General features: G+C 41.6%; 1 protein-coding gene across 2 annotated transcripts in view; it reads left to right on the top strand.

Annotated features, from left to right (window-relative positions):
• The window catches only part of slc45a4a (solute carrier family 45 member 4a), a 51,128-nt gene that overhangs the window by 10,251 nt on the left and 27,112 nt on the right, over positions 1-13,765 (top strand). The window contains exons 1-2 of one of the 2 annotated variants that reach the window (XM_085445274.1): positions 4,400-4,526; positions 9,055-10,388. In XM_085445274.1, coding sequence (XP_085301400.1) covers positions 10,070-10,388 — 319 coding nt within the window. In that variant the 5' untranslated portion in view covers positions 4,400-4,526; positions 9,055-10,069. Of the gene's footprint in view, positions 1-4,399; positions 4,527-9,054; positions 10,389-13,765 lie in introns of those variants that run through there. The other variant, XM_085445273.1, reaches the window with a different exon arrangement.

Here is a 13,765-nt window from a genome sequence, read left to right as displayed (position 1 = left end):
GCCTTATGCAAGTGGGTGGAATAATTTTATTCTAGTTGTTTGAGCTACTCAGATGCATAATATGCGCAGACATCATATAATAACACACAAAAGGAAATGATGTTTTAGGCAAGAATGCAATGTGTGGTGTCTCGTTTTCAAATTCCCTGATTTAGTCCATTTTGTTTTGTGGTGGGGAGACTTTTCTGACGTCACTAGTCAGCCTGTCAGTGACTAGAAGGTTAACCTTGGCTGAACTCGCAGTAAAACAATTTTTGTGGTGTCTCGTCATTTCATGGCGATGGTTAAAGCAAGCAGAGACATTTGGCGTCTATTTTGAGAGAAGGCAGCTGGGAGTTTCAGGTGAGGCTGGGACTGGGGATTAATTTAGAGCTGCTTGGACACCACAGGGATAAAACCAAGTCGGTGGGAGGCTCTTCTAAGTGTTTTAATATGCGTGTGTGTTAGAGTGCATGTAAGTGAAAAGCACTTATATTATGTCATATTCATGCCACCCGGTATAGTGATCTAAGCGCTGTGTAATGAGTAGGAGATTTGTCATTGAGGCTACAGCACGTTGATACACATGTGCCCCCCTGTACTCCCTGCACTGCAGCACTGCTGCACCATAACACTAACAGCCAGCTTCCGTCTACCTCCCAACCACGCTCTGTTTCTCTTGCTCTCTTACCCCTGCCATCTGCTCCCCAAAAACTGGCCAGTGGTTGTTTTTCATGGGAAAATCATCTACAGAAAAAGGCTGTTCAAGTCTTTTTGCACATGCAAAGGTTTGCGCAGCATCCTGCGTGTTTACATGCCGCTTTTAGGGTGTAGATAACTGAAATGTAGACAACAACAGAAGATAACTCTTCTGAAACAGAACACTAAACATCTGCCAGCGACATATTTATATTTCATTTTATCACTCTCCCACACAAGTGCACGCAAACGCAGACGCGCACACATTTTTAAAGCCACATACTGTGCCAACCAACAAAGGTTTTTTTCTTCTGAGACTTTCTTCAGTGTTGGAAACATTTGACTTGAGCCAACTCTCTTACCCAGTTAAAGGCCCTGAGAATTTCCTAGTTTACATAGCAGTCATAATAAGCATAGCATAATAAGTATGTGCGGTATTAGGAATATCGAAGATATTTAGTACAGAAAAAAATTAAAAGGCTAATGTATAAATATACTAAAATATCCATGACTCCTGCTGCTGATACACATGTCTCGGCTTTGGATATCAGCCAATAACTGAGTACACAACCAGTATCAGTATTTAATAAGCGATAAACTGTCATCCTCAGTGTGAGTAAGAGACTGTGAATCAGTTTGTTTTTTTTAAACTCAGTCACAGTAGAGTACAAATAGGAAAACGACCTCCCTGCAATTTGTGAAAAATCTGTCATTTACTGACCGCTTTCATGTATCTGCGGTGACAAACTGGTATCCCAGAGATTGAGAGTGCAACACCCTCAACCTCTGTGTGACTGTTTCCTATCACAAGGCAAGTGCACAGGTCACCTGGTTGGAGGAAACCTGTCTCCAAACAGTTGCAGTCCAGTCACTCTTTGTCATTTTGGCGAAGGTTTGCAAATAATTGCGGTCACATTTATAAATATAGACAGCTTGATTGCATTTTGTTGGCAATCTGAGTCAGTCTGTGAGCTCAACCTTCTCTTTATAATAGAGACCGCAAGTCAACTGGTTTCCCAATAGGTTATATTCCTATATAAAAGGAAGGTTGCTGAGTATCTCTGTCATTTTGCAGTCGAATCTTTGTCCTGCATAAACTGTATAACATTTGTGGAGGAATTTCTTTCAAATTATGTGGAATCCCAAACAGGTTTGCAGTTTTATGCAGATTTATTACAGTTAATTGCAGTATAATACAAAAAATTGCAAGTTCGCCGGATTCAGTTGCAGACTGATAGCAGTATGACTGCAAGTGGTTGACGACATGGTCCCCGCCTTCAAAAGCAAGAAGATTAAAGGGTCATGGCACATGATTGCAACAATAATTTTGATTCTCTTGCGTGACTTTAGCGTTAAGCAGTATTTAAAATTAGCTTAAAATTGACCCAGTTGACTACATCTTGCTAGATTGCTCTAAGAAGAAGTGCAATAAAAGCTTCCAAGTGTTAACTGTAACAAAACAAAACAAAGAAAGAGTGAAGTTGCCAGCCGTCCACTCGTCCACAGTGTGTTTGCTATAAATCACGGCTAGCTGACTAGCTACAGTTAAAATTTCTGGACTCAAAAGCACTCACACCACATGGTCACAAGTTGACCGTGACTCAGAGGGAGACTTTATTCCGAATGTAGTCAAGGTGTAAGGGCTGTAGATGTAATGGGTTTTTTTTTTTGGAGATTAAACAGGCAGGCTGTGATGAAGAGAGGTGAAGCGTGGCTGGCACAGTGTGCAGGCAGACTGATGGCAGAGACCGGGTGAGCTGGCTTGGCAGACAGCTAGAGTGGGCAGGCAGGGAGAAAGGAGCTGCTGCCGGTGAGCTTGAGGAGCTGAAGCTTGAGAGCAGGCGGAGAGGTGGGGGTGAAATCTAAGCACAATGAAATGAAATGAGTTTAACTCACTCACAAACACAATAAACGTGATAATGGTGTCTCTCCTGTGATGTCTGTCAGATAGCGACTGGAGAGTCGAGTAGATGTATGGCTGGTGATGAGCTGATGAGCCACCGGTTTTAGATGCTGATCGAATTGACTGCAGGAAATGTGAATGGTGCTACAACTACAAGTGACACACAGAGAGGCAATAGGACAGGAAAACAAGAGACACAGAAGAAAGGAGACAGGAAGGAGTACAACAAGGGTCATGACACTGACAGCAGTCTGTGAAATTAGATTACACAATTCCCTGCCCTTTTTATCTTTCTTTGGATCACAAATCCTTAATCATAATAATGCACAATATTAGGCTACTGATCTTGGAGTAATAAAATGCCTGCCTCTTTATTTTTATTTACTCAATGCACAAAAGCATCTGCAGCCCCTGCAGAATGTGAATTTGATCCTGGCGTCCTTGTAATCTATATGTAGCTCTATATAGGTCAGCGTGGCATTGTTTACAGAGTGCACACGTGCTTCACTGCTCTGCAGCAACACAACTTATGTTTACATATGTGAAACAGTGATGATTTGAGAAAAGAACACACATAATTAATAATAATTAATTCAATTGGTCTGTCAGAAAAATGATGAAAAATATATATCATAACATCCCGAAATCCAACGCCTATCCCTCACATAATGCGTCTGATTAACAGTAAAACCTTTCTAATATTTAAAGTTTTATATAAAAAAGGATAACTTTTCATATAAAACAGGTTATCAATTATTTTGACTGTCCAAGAATACCTTGAAAATGTTTCCTGATCTCACACCTGTGGTTACGTCTTGGTTACGAGTCAAGATTGTTGTTTGCACTCAACTTTCAAAGGCGTTGGTGGATGTGAGGGACAAACAGACTGAGCGGCAGGTGCAATATGTTGCACTGTAATCAAACAAATCAAACACTGTTCTCATTTTACTACAGCAGTCTGAAATTAAAGTAAATGAAGCGTGGATTATATGTTTCATGCTTTATCATATCTTATTCTGTCAGCATCCATGGTGGTAACCAACACTGTCGTAGACAAACAGTGAGATTGTAAAGAGGTTCGTTGTGCTAACACACATATGTGATGATGTGGACTGTGGATCATAGCAGGACCGCTGCCTTTGAGCAGAGTAGCCTCCACCATTAACTAAAGGTTAGCTTGCTGTTGAGGCTACGCCTGGCTCGTGTCCCAGCTTCTGTAAAGTTAAATATCTACTGTACATTATACAGCTTCAGGTAGCCCACCATCACCAGAGTACAATCATCCTTAAATTTGTGATTTGGAAATACAATAAGACCGACTAGATTAAAATAAATATTTGTTGCTGTCTCAAAAGTTGAACATATTTTACAGTATTTGGAATCTAGTTGTTTTCAGTTCTTGCAGAGTGCTAAGTAGTTGTTTTTTACTGTGCCAGCTCCTCATTAAAAAAATTTCTAGGCTGGTTTCGCTTTCCATGAGAACAATGTTTAAAACTGGTTCTAAACCTAACACTGAGCTGTGGAAGAAATTAAGTACTGCGCCTTTGAAACAAAATGAAGCCAACAATCACATATACGTAAGCTCAATTTTCTCTTTACAGCAGTTAAAACAACGAAAAAAAGAAACATGAAATATTTTCGGTGAGTTAGTCACGTTAAGTTCAAATCGGGATTTGTTTGTTTGGGGTTGTGTGCTATGGGAAGCCGCTGGCTCCAACTGTTGTTGTTGCCGCTTGCTTTCCAGCTCCACCCCTGCGCCCAAATTAGATGTTCTCGGCTTTGCATAACTGATAAGACTTGCATGGTTTTCATGTCTGCAAAGTCAACTTGCTTTGCAGAAGCGAGTCATGAGTCAGCACTGAAAAAGAAAGAGGATCAGGGGAACGGAGAAGGTGGATGAAGTGAGAAAGACAGCGCTCGCTCTGATTTCACGTTTGTGTCACAGGTAATCTGGTCTATGGAGCAAGAATAAACACTCACTAAAATAGACTCGGGTTATGCGTGTTTAGTGTGTGCACTGAAGAGTCAGAAATCCTGTGTGTGTGTGTGTGTGTTGCTCTGTGAGACATGGGACATGGCAGACTCTTAATTTGTCTGACCTTGAACTTCACAGGCATCTCCTTTGCTTCCCTCCTGCTCTTATTTTCCTCTCATCTTCTTCAGTAGGATTTTTAAAGGTTCATTGCAAGCATTTGTCTTAGTTGTGTTTCAGTCTGTGAGTGAGTCTTTCCTTGCATTTCACTCGGTTGCTCCCTGGAAAGCTGAGTTTCAGTTCTATATAAGCTGGTGCCGCATGTGTGTGGACTGATGATTAGAAACCATGCATTGCTGTCTGTGTGTGTGTGTTTGAGGACTACAAATGCAGGATGAATAGTGCTGCCTGAGCAGGAGATTGCAAGCTACTGTCCTTAAAGGCACCCATCCTCATATTTACAACCTACACAAAATTAATTTAGGCCTAAAAAGGATCTGAAGAAGAGACTTGGACCATGGTGTTGGTGATGGTTTGCTATTAAGACTCGGGATTTCACTGTCAGAAGAGATGGATTAAAAGCTTCTTGTGTTTACCAAATTATTCAAATTGATTCAGCTCCTGTTTCATGGCAGTTTTCACCCTGACAACTCACGCTGTTTAGCATTTCTTTGGTTAATGCGGCCGTTTGTGCTCAGCAGGTGTCCTCTCCCAGTCACTTGAGTTATTTTTGAGTATCACAAAAATGAAGCACGTCCAACCTTCAGTTAGTTTTATGCATTTCTTTATAGGTTTACTTCCAGGCAGAGAAATGTCATTATATAAATGTCATTATAATACTGAAATCAAATTGCAGAGTTGTAAAGCTTGAAATTGGCAGCGAGCATTAGGTACTATTTATTCAATCATTGTGTGGTAGTGTATGACTGTATGCATCAGCGCTGCCGTCATTTTTCACTAAAGCTATTCACTAAAATCTTGACTGTTACAGAAACTCCAGCTGTATACTTTCGGACAAAACATTTGCTAATCGAAGCTGCGTGACCTTAAATTTAAGGCTGTGCTATATAATACCAGTGCAATTTTTTTAACTTGACTTAGAGGTGTCACATGCCCATACCAGTCATATAGTCTCCACGCCTAGAGTGCACAACGAGACAAGCCCAGACATGTCTGAGGGCAAGAGCTGCACATCAGAGAGCTGCTTCAATGACCCTTCAACAAAGCTTAATACATTGTTCCAGCAAAAGGTGGGAACAACAAACGTCACCACCCAAGCTAAAAACACAAAGCTCTTGCAGCGGGTCATTTAGACAAAAGTAAACTAACGACTCAACCGACCATTGCTAGAGAACTTGCTAGTTGCACTCACTTACTGTGCAAGTTTAGTTACTTTAGTTATTAATAAACTGAAGCAGTTATGTCACATTTTTGCCTAAAAATCACTGGAAACTACAATCTAGGCTACTTTTGTACTTACATTTGACTTATTGTGTGTCACTGCTATAATCCTGCTGCTGATACCTTTAGTGTCAGTACTGTCAGTGACTGTAGCTCATTTGAAAAGAATACCCTTCATTTTCTTCACTCGTAAAGGCTGCTGCAATCACCAAGAAAACATTATTAATTGAAATATAGTTTTTAACCACTACTTTCCACCCCTTTTAAATTATTTCTTTTATTTTGAGACCCTGATGGTGTCAAAACTGATTATTAATATATTAAACGATTAGCAGAAAAATTGCTTTAGGAAATTCTCAATAGTTTATTATTAAGCAGTAAATTAAGAGCTGAATTTAGTGGTTGGCTGTAGCCCCTGAAGGCCTGTCATAGATGAAGAAACCAATTGACATCCTCACGATAAGTATTTAATCGTGTTGGTACTGTATCGGTTGTGTTTTTCTTCTTCATGTAGTTTTAAACTTCACATTGATGTGCGTACCATTTGGGGGGGAAAAAAACTCATTGCTTCCCATGACCAGAATTGCAGCGTCTCCACCCTGTTGGGAACCATAAATTATGTCCACCATCACACATGAAGTATTTGGAGATATGTGGCCAACCAGATTGGAACATTTTGTTGGTGTTGTTGTTGTTGGCATGTTTCAACATGGAGACTTTCAGCACATCGCGTTCCCTCTGTCTTGACCGTGGAGATTCTGATGTTCTTTCTGTTGTTGTGCTCAAATCCAAACATAATTCACAAGAACATTTGGGGCATATTTGTATTTTAAATGTACGCCCGGAAAGAAGAGGGGCCGTTATGTAATCTGCTGCAGTGTGTGAGGTCAGGTGATGAGGGTCCTGTCTGTTTGTGCGCGATAAAATATTCAGGACCATCTCGGGGACATCATGAATCTTAATGAGGACATGTGAGTACACTAGGAGTGGAGGAAAGAAAGAAACTCTGTTGATCTGTCTCTTCTCCCCTCCATCGCTGGTTCCTCCCACCATCCACCTGTCAAAAACCCTCCTTCCTTCCACCCTTCCTCCCGTCACCGCTCTCCTTCCCTCACTCTAATTTTATTTACTTTCTCAATCTCTCGCTAAGAGGCTCGATAAGAGTCTTAGCACTGTTATTTTGCATGTGTGCTGTTCACGTGGCAAGCATTAGTGTGTGTTGGGTGTGATGAATCGTGCGGTCTCCATGGGTTTTAATCCAGTGGGCCACTGCGCACAAAAAAACACACTTTGGAATTCGGCTCTGTGGGAAATTGTATTGAACTTCCATGCAGACTGTGTTTCTCTGTCTCTCCGTGAAGCGCGCTATTAGCTGAAGGCCTTCCCTTCTTGTACTCCTCTTTCTCCTTCTCCTTTTTAAAGATAGTTTTTTTTTCATCTGCATGTCTGTCGTTTCTTCTCGCCACACACACAAGCCCTCTGTTTGAGACAATAGCTCAACTTGAAAACATTTTAGCTCATAAAACACATGGCATTCTTTCATCCTTCCCGTCCAGTTTCAAAGACTGTCCGAGTGTCTGCGCGGATGAATCATGTGCTGAAACCAATTACACCGTTTAAAAATGAACTCTTTTCATACGAGAGAACACATACGTATGTGTCTGCCTGAATTGTGGTAGAAGCATGCTGATACTTAAAAAAACCCAAAAAACTCACACTTATAAATTCAAACACGTGTGACTTGGTTAGCCAAGTTACAGAAACAGACCTTTTCTCTATGCTGTGACCTTGTATATAACTTTGGTTTTATGTGTCCAGATTTGAATTATTGGTGAGTTATTGGAAGATTATTTTGTTGGTATTTTCACAACTTTTAATTGTAAAAAGCAGCAGAAACACTGGTTTATTTTGAGATGCTTATCCACAGGCTTTATAATGAAGACTTTTGAATAGGAACTTGTTTTCGAAAAGATTTTGATTTCCCATTTTTCTTTTGTTTTTAAAATCTTTCGTCATTACTTTTTTTTTTTTGTGCCAGTATTTCGCTACGTATACTCACTGGCCAGATTGTTATTTACACCTTGGTAGTATCTTCAGAGCTACTTTAATTCTTTGTGGCACAGAATCAACAAGTTGGTGGAAACATTCCTCAGAGATTTTGGTCCATATTGACTTGATAGCATCACACAGTTGCTGCAGATTTATCGGCTGCACATCCATGATGTGAATCTTCTGTTCTGCCACATCCCAGAAGGTGCTTTATTGACCTTCTGGTCACTCCAGAGGTTATTTGAGTATTTTGGTGACAGGAGTTGTTCTTAGCTGACAGGAGTTGCACCTTGTTTGATCTTCTACTCTTCTTCATACCTTGTGCAAGTGTTTTTGGGTTTTTTTAGTTATTGCCTTCCTGTCAGCTCAAAGCAATCTGACTTCTGGCTTCAACAAAGCATTTTCACCCAAACAACTGCTGCTCACTGGATATTTCCTCTCTTTCTCTGTAAACCCTAGAGGTAGTTGTGTGGGAAACTCCCATCAGATCAGCAGTTTGTGAAAAACTCAGACCAGCCTGTCTGGCACCAACAACCATGCCCCTTTTTAAGAGTCACTTAAATCACCTTTCTTCCCCATTCTGATGCTCATTTTGAACTTTAGCACACCATTTTGATCATGTTTATATGCCTAAATGCACCTCGTTGCTGCCCTGGGATTGGCTGATTAGATATTTGCATTAACAAGCAGTTGAACAGGTGTATCTAATGAAATGGACCATAAGTGTAGATTGCATATGCATCGGTGCCAAATTTTATGAGAAGCCTGTTTGCACTGTGTTTTATAGTTGCTGATAAATCACGTAAGAGAAAAAAGAAACGGCTGTAGTTTCTTTTATACAAGCTCAGTTGTTGTTTTTGCAGCTGATCGTTATCACCTTCAAGAATAAAACCACTCCCTCATCTAATCTCAGCTGATGCATGAAAAATCACATCACTCGCACCTTCCCACACCTACCGAGCTCATTAGGAGATAACAGTAGGACATGTTTAAGATTTAAGCAGCTGTAGCTCACTGCTGTTTTTCTCTCCTCTTGCCATTTTTCTTCCAGATTGATCAGCCATTCGATGGGGATTTTCAGAGGAGCTCCGCCTACCGTCGCCGCATTCCCTCCTCCTCCTCCGACCCCCTCCCCCCGCGACCTTTTGATCGCCCCCACCCACTCCGTCATCCAGCCCTCCATCCAGCCCTCCATACAGAAAATGACTCTGGAACTCACTGAATGGTCTTCTATATGGATTTTTACTGCTTGTAATAGACAGTAAGAAAAAAGAGGCGCAAACCTCGATGACAAAAAAGCCATAAACACCCACAACACACACATACACACACACACCCACACCCACACACACACACACACACACTCACACACACAACAAACACAGCTACACACACAAACACTTTCATACCAAATAAAGCTGTTTTGCAAGCAGTTTCTCTCACACCTTGACGTGCACACACAAAAGAAGCAAGTGCACAAAGCCACTCTTGGAATGTACCGCTTACTCTTCCCATGAAATTCAACTGCTTCCTTTATTTTTCTGAGATTCTCTACAGGCCTTGAGAAAGCTGATTTTATTAGATTTTTTCCCTTCTTCCCAATTTAAACAAGGATTAAAAAGGTTGGGAATTTCAATTTGCAGTGTTTTTGGAGGACAACTTTAGAGGACAGCTGATTGCTAATTTTTTTCCTTCTTTTTCTGGATCTGTGATACATCTGGGGATAGCAGATTAGTTTATCTGCAAATATTTAGTGTCTTTAACCTTTATAGTTTTAGTAGGACCCAGTTTAACATACATTTTATTACCTCGCAGGCTGGGAAGCATCTATTACAGTTATTCAGCACTTCTTGAACACTTAAGAAATAGATGTAACAAGTGTATAACTAGCAAGTTACAACCACTGATTGCATTTTGTAGCTTGTAAAGATTGTAATGAAGTTACTTCTAGAAAGTCACTACTCATTTTAAAGTACAAGTAACTTGAATTGAGGAGTATTAGGAGTAGTATTGTTTTTGTACTGTAGTATTGTTAGAAGGGGTGCGCTTGTTTTCCTGTTGCTTGCATGCCCTCCAACATGCCTCCCCAGAACACAGAGGCTGACACCATGCAGGTCGGATCTCTGGTGGGTGGGGTTAGCAGCAAAAACTCCACCACATCAGGCTTGGATAAGGAGAAAGGAGGAGCAGGAGGCGAGACGGATGGATTGGGAGGCGGAGGCGGAGCGGCAGAAGGAGGCCGAGGAGGAGAGGAATCTGCTAGCGAAGGATCGATCGAAGGGATTCCTTTAAAGCGATGGGTGATGCACGGAGCCGTGATGTTCGGTCGGGAGTTCTGCTACGCCATGGAGACAGCGCTGGTGACGCCTGTGCTGCTGCAAATAGGTGAGCAGAGTCCAGATGATTTACATATGAAACATAGAAAGCCAACATCTGCAAAGTACTTCAGCTGCAAAATTGTTGTTTTTTAAAAATATCTGTTTCATGTGTTTTTTAAACTGTAGTTCAGGATCTACATCAAACTACAACGACCAAAATTATTAATTCACAAAAAAGGGAGGAAAAGAGCAGCAAGGTCTCACAATAAAGAGCAGCCACTCACAAAAAATGTTGATTCTGTCTTTCTGGACGTGGCGTTGACAGTGGGAGAAAGAATTTATCACTGGCTAGCTCACTGCTATCAGTGAGGTATAAAGTAGAGCAAAGAGTGTGTTGAAGACATTTCATGGTGTTGTGGAAAACATTTACTTCTAAGGATCGATGTTGGGATAAGCTCTGCAACATGTGCTTGACCAAGGTACCAGGGTTGTGACCAGCACTAGGCTGTCGTGTGGCCCGCCCATGGCTGGGTTCATGGGCATTAAGTTAATTGGTAATTCTAAACCGGTTGTAGGTGTGACTATGAGTGTGAATGGTTGCCTGTCTCTCTGTGACAGCCCTGACCCAAACTGACAACCTGTCCGAGTTCTACCCTGCCTCTTGCCCTATGACAGCTGGGATACGCTCCAGATGCTCCAACCCCTCAGATGGATGGATGGATGAAATGCTGTTGTCTCTTTAAATTGTAATGCCATTTAAGGGGACACCTTAGAAGCTAAAATGTCAGAGCACATATCTCATCTCCCCTTCACCTTGTTCGGATCTGCTTGGAGATTACCCGGCTTACACCCTGCCTCACAGCATGCACACACAGAGAACCAGACCTCCGGTCACAGTGGGCATGCTATCATTTAGAATAGAATAGAATAGAATTCAACTTTATTGTCATTGCACATGCACAGGTACAGGGCAACGAAATGCAGTTTGCATCCATCCAGAAGTGCTTTAGTTATATAGATATATTACAATATATATTAGCAATAATATAGATATGTAGGTATATTACAGAATGGGTCTATTATGGTATGTTATAATGTACACGGTATGAAGTATGTTGTGAATATTCTATAACTATAAGTACAGGCTGTAGTGAGTACAAGCTATGTACAGGCTATGAACAGGATATAAATATGAAAAACTATACAGAATATGAAATAAATAACTTTACAGAATCTGAGATATACAGCTATACAGAAATGGGAACTATGCAAGTTGTAAACAGTTGTAGGGTTAAAAATTATCGTATGTACAGAATGATTATTTACAGAGCTATACAGTAGTGCAGTTAAGATAAGTGAGATATGTGGATAATTTCTACAGAGGCTGTATAAAGTGCTAGTGGTTGTGAGTGGTGGTTCAGTCCATGTTATTATTGTGTGTTTGAGGGTACAGTTGTCCATTGTGGGTGTGTGTATGTTCAGTCCATGTGTTAACGTGGGTCAGGAGGCGGAGTTCAGGAGTCTGACAGCTGTGGGGAAGAAGCTGTTCCGGTACCTGGTGGTCTTAGTCCGGAGGCTCCTGTAGCGCCTCCCAGAGGGCAGGAGGGTGAAGAGTCCATGTGATGGGTGGCTGGGGTCTCTGATGATTTCCCCAGCCCTTTTCAGACACCGCTTCCTGTAGATGTCTTTTATGGCAGGAAGTGGTGCTCCGGCGATGCGCTGGGCAGTTTTCACGACCCTCTGCAACGCCTTCCGGTCCGAGGCAGAGCAGTTCCCGTACCAGACTGTTATACAGTTGGTCAGGATGCTCTCGATGGTGCAACGATAGAAGTTCACCAGGATGTCTGAGGACAGGTGGTTCTTCCTCAGAGTCCTCAAGAAGAAGAGGTGCTGGTGAGCCTTCTTGACCAGTTTGGAGCAGTTGGTCGTCCAGGTGAGAGCCTCGGAGATGTGGACTCCCGAGGATTTGCACCCAGTGTCATCTTTGCCTTTTGAAAATATGCCAAGTCCAGTTCTGTCTGGAGGGTACTGGAGTCTGTAGAGGAGATGGAGAGGGTGTGAAGAGAAAAATGTGAGAAACAGCCATAGCATTATTTGTACTATTTGTAGTTTCCATGTAAACCCCCCTCTTGCTTCTTTTTTTTCCTCTTCAAATTTCTCCTTCCCCTTCACTGACATTAGCGCGATGTCCTAGCTTACATAACCAAGGGGACATGAATAGGAAGTCGCTCTGTGGACACCGTGACTCCTGGCCGGCTCACCCGGGATGAGCCGCCACAGGGAACCGGGATCCCAAACATGCACTTCAAGTGTTTGTTGCGTCGAAGGCCAGCACTGAGATCAGCCAAATGTTGGAAATTTAAAGGCTTTCAGCTGAATTCAAAAGACTGGTGTGCTCTTGATGCGTAATATTAAAGCAGGAAAAGGCATCACAAGTAACAAAAAAATATAGTGTGTCTCCTGTGGACACATTACACGGGGGAGCCGCTGCATGTTTTGGTTCTAATTTTAGCCCCGATTTAGCTGCCCTAGCCTAATTTTTTTTTAGATCAGAATATGTCTGAGCTCCTCTTAGTAGATTTTGAAACTGCCGGGAGGTACAAGCCCCACAGATTAGTCTGCTAAAACTAAAGCAGACAGAACAGTGACTTTATTTGTCACTGAGAGGAAAGATAATCCATTTGTGTTTTTCATTCATTTTGACCTTTTACTCGTCGTAATTAATGAGAAGGTTGCCTTTCATCCGAATAAAGGAGATTCCAGTCAGTACAATACAGATAAACCGTGCTTGTTGTTATTATTACTACCAAATGCTCCGTGCAAAGCATTTTTATTAATAAGTTACAAATAAAAACGTGTACATTTGCGTCACACGTCGCTGACAAAGTGACACGCCTGCAGCTTCGACAGACTTGCTTTATTTTAGGCCTGGAAAAGACTACAAATGATGTTAAGATCTCGTGAAGCTGACGTGCCTATCATGTTAGCAGCTGCTGAAAATTAGGTCGATGAGAGTGAACCAAGACTGTACAGTCAAGATCTGTAAAGTCATAAAACAAGCTGAGCGAGGGACTGCAGGGATTGGAGTGGTCTGAGAGCTCATTAGTATGAGAGATTTGGGGAATAATGTAATAATTTCAACAAACTGTTTGGAAAAAATGGCAGGTTGGAATTTACTTTGCTTGTGGTAATCTTGTACTCTGTCTGACATTTTGGCAAGATTTTACTTCCCGTCCTGTTTTGTCTGCCATACATCATGTTTTGGATAGTTTAGCAGGTCTAAAAATGGAAATGAACTCCATGTATGCTTTGGTTAACCATGGAGAGTTTTCCTCATTTCCTGTGCATGCTGATTAGCCTCATGGATGTATTAATAGATCTTAATATGGCATGTCAGCACATCTTTCTTCCAGTAGCAAAGTAGAGCTAAAAAAAATCCCCTCT

This window comes from Copadichromis virginalis, linkage group LG22 (genome assembly GCF_057382275.1).
Source record: "Copadichromis virginalis isolate Kocher_CV1m ecotype Utaka linkage group LG22, C_Virginalis_male_GT1.1, whole genome shotgun sequence".
Lineage (NCBI taxonomy): Eukaryota > Metazoa > Chordata > Actinopteri > Cichliformes > Cichlidae > Copadichromis > Copadichromis virginalis.
The sequence above is the reverse complement of the archived record's forward strand: the minus strand, read 5'-3'. Positions and strand labels throughout refer to the sequence as shown.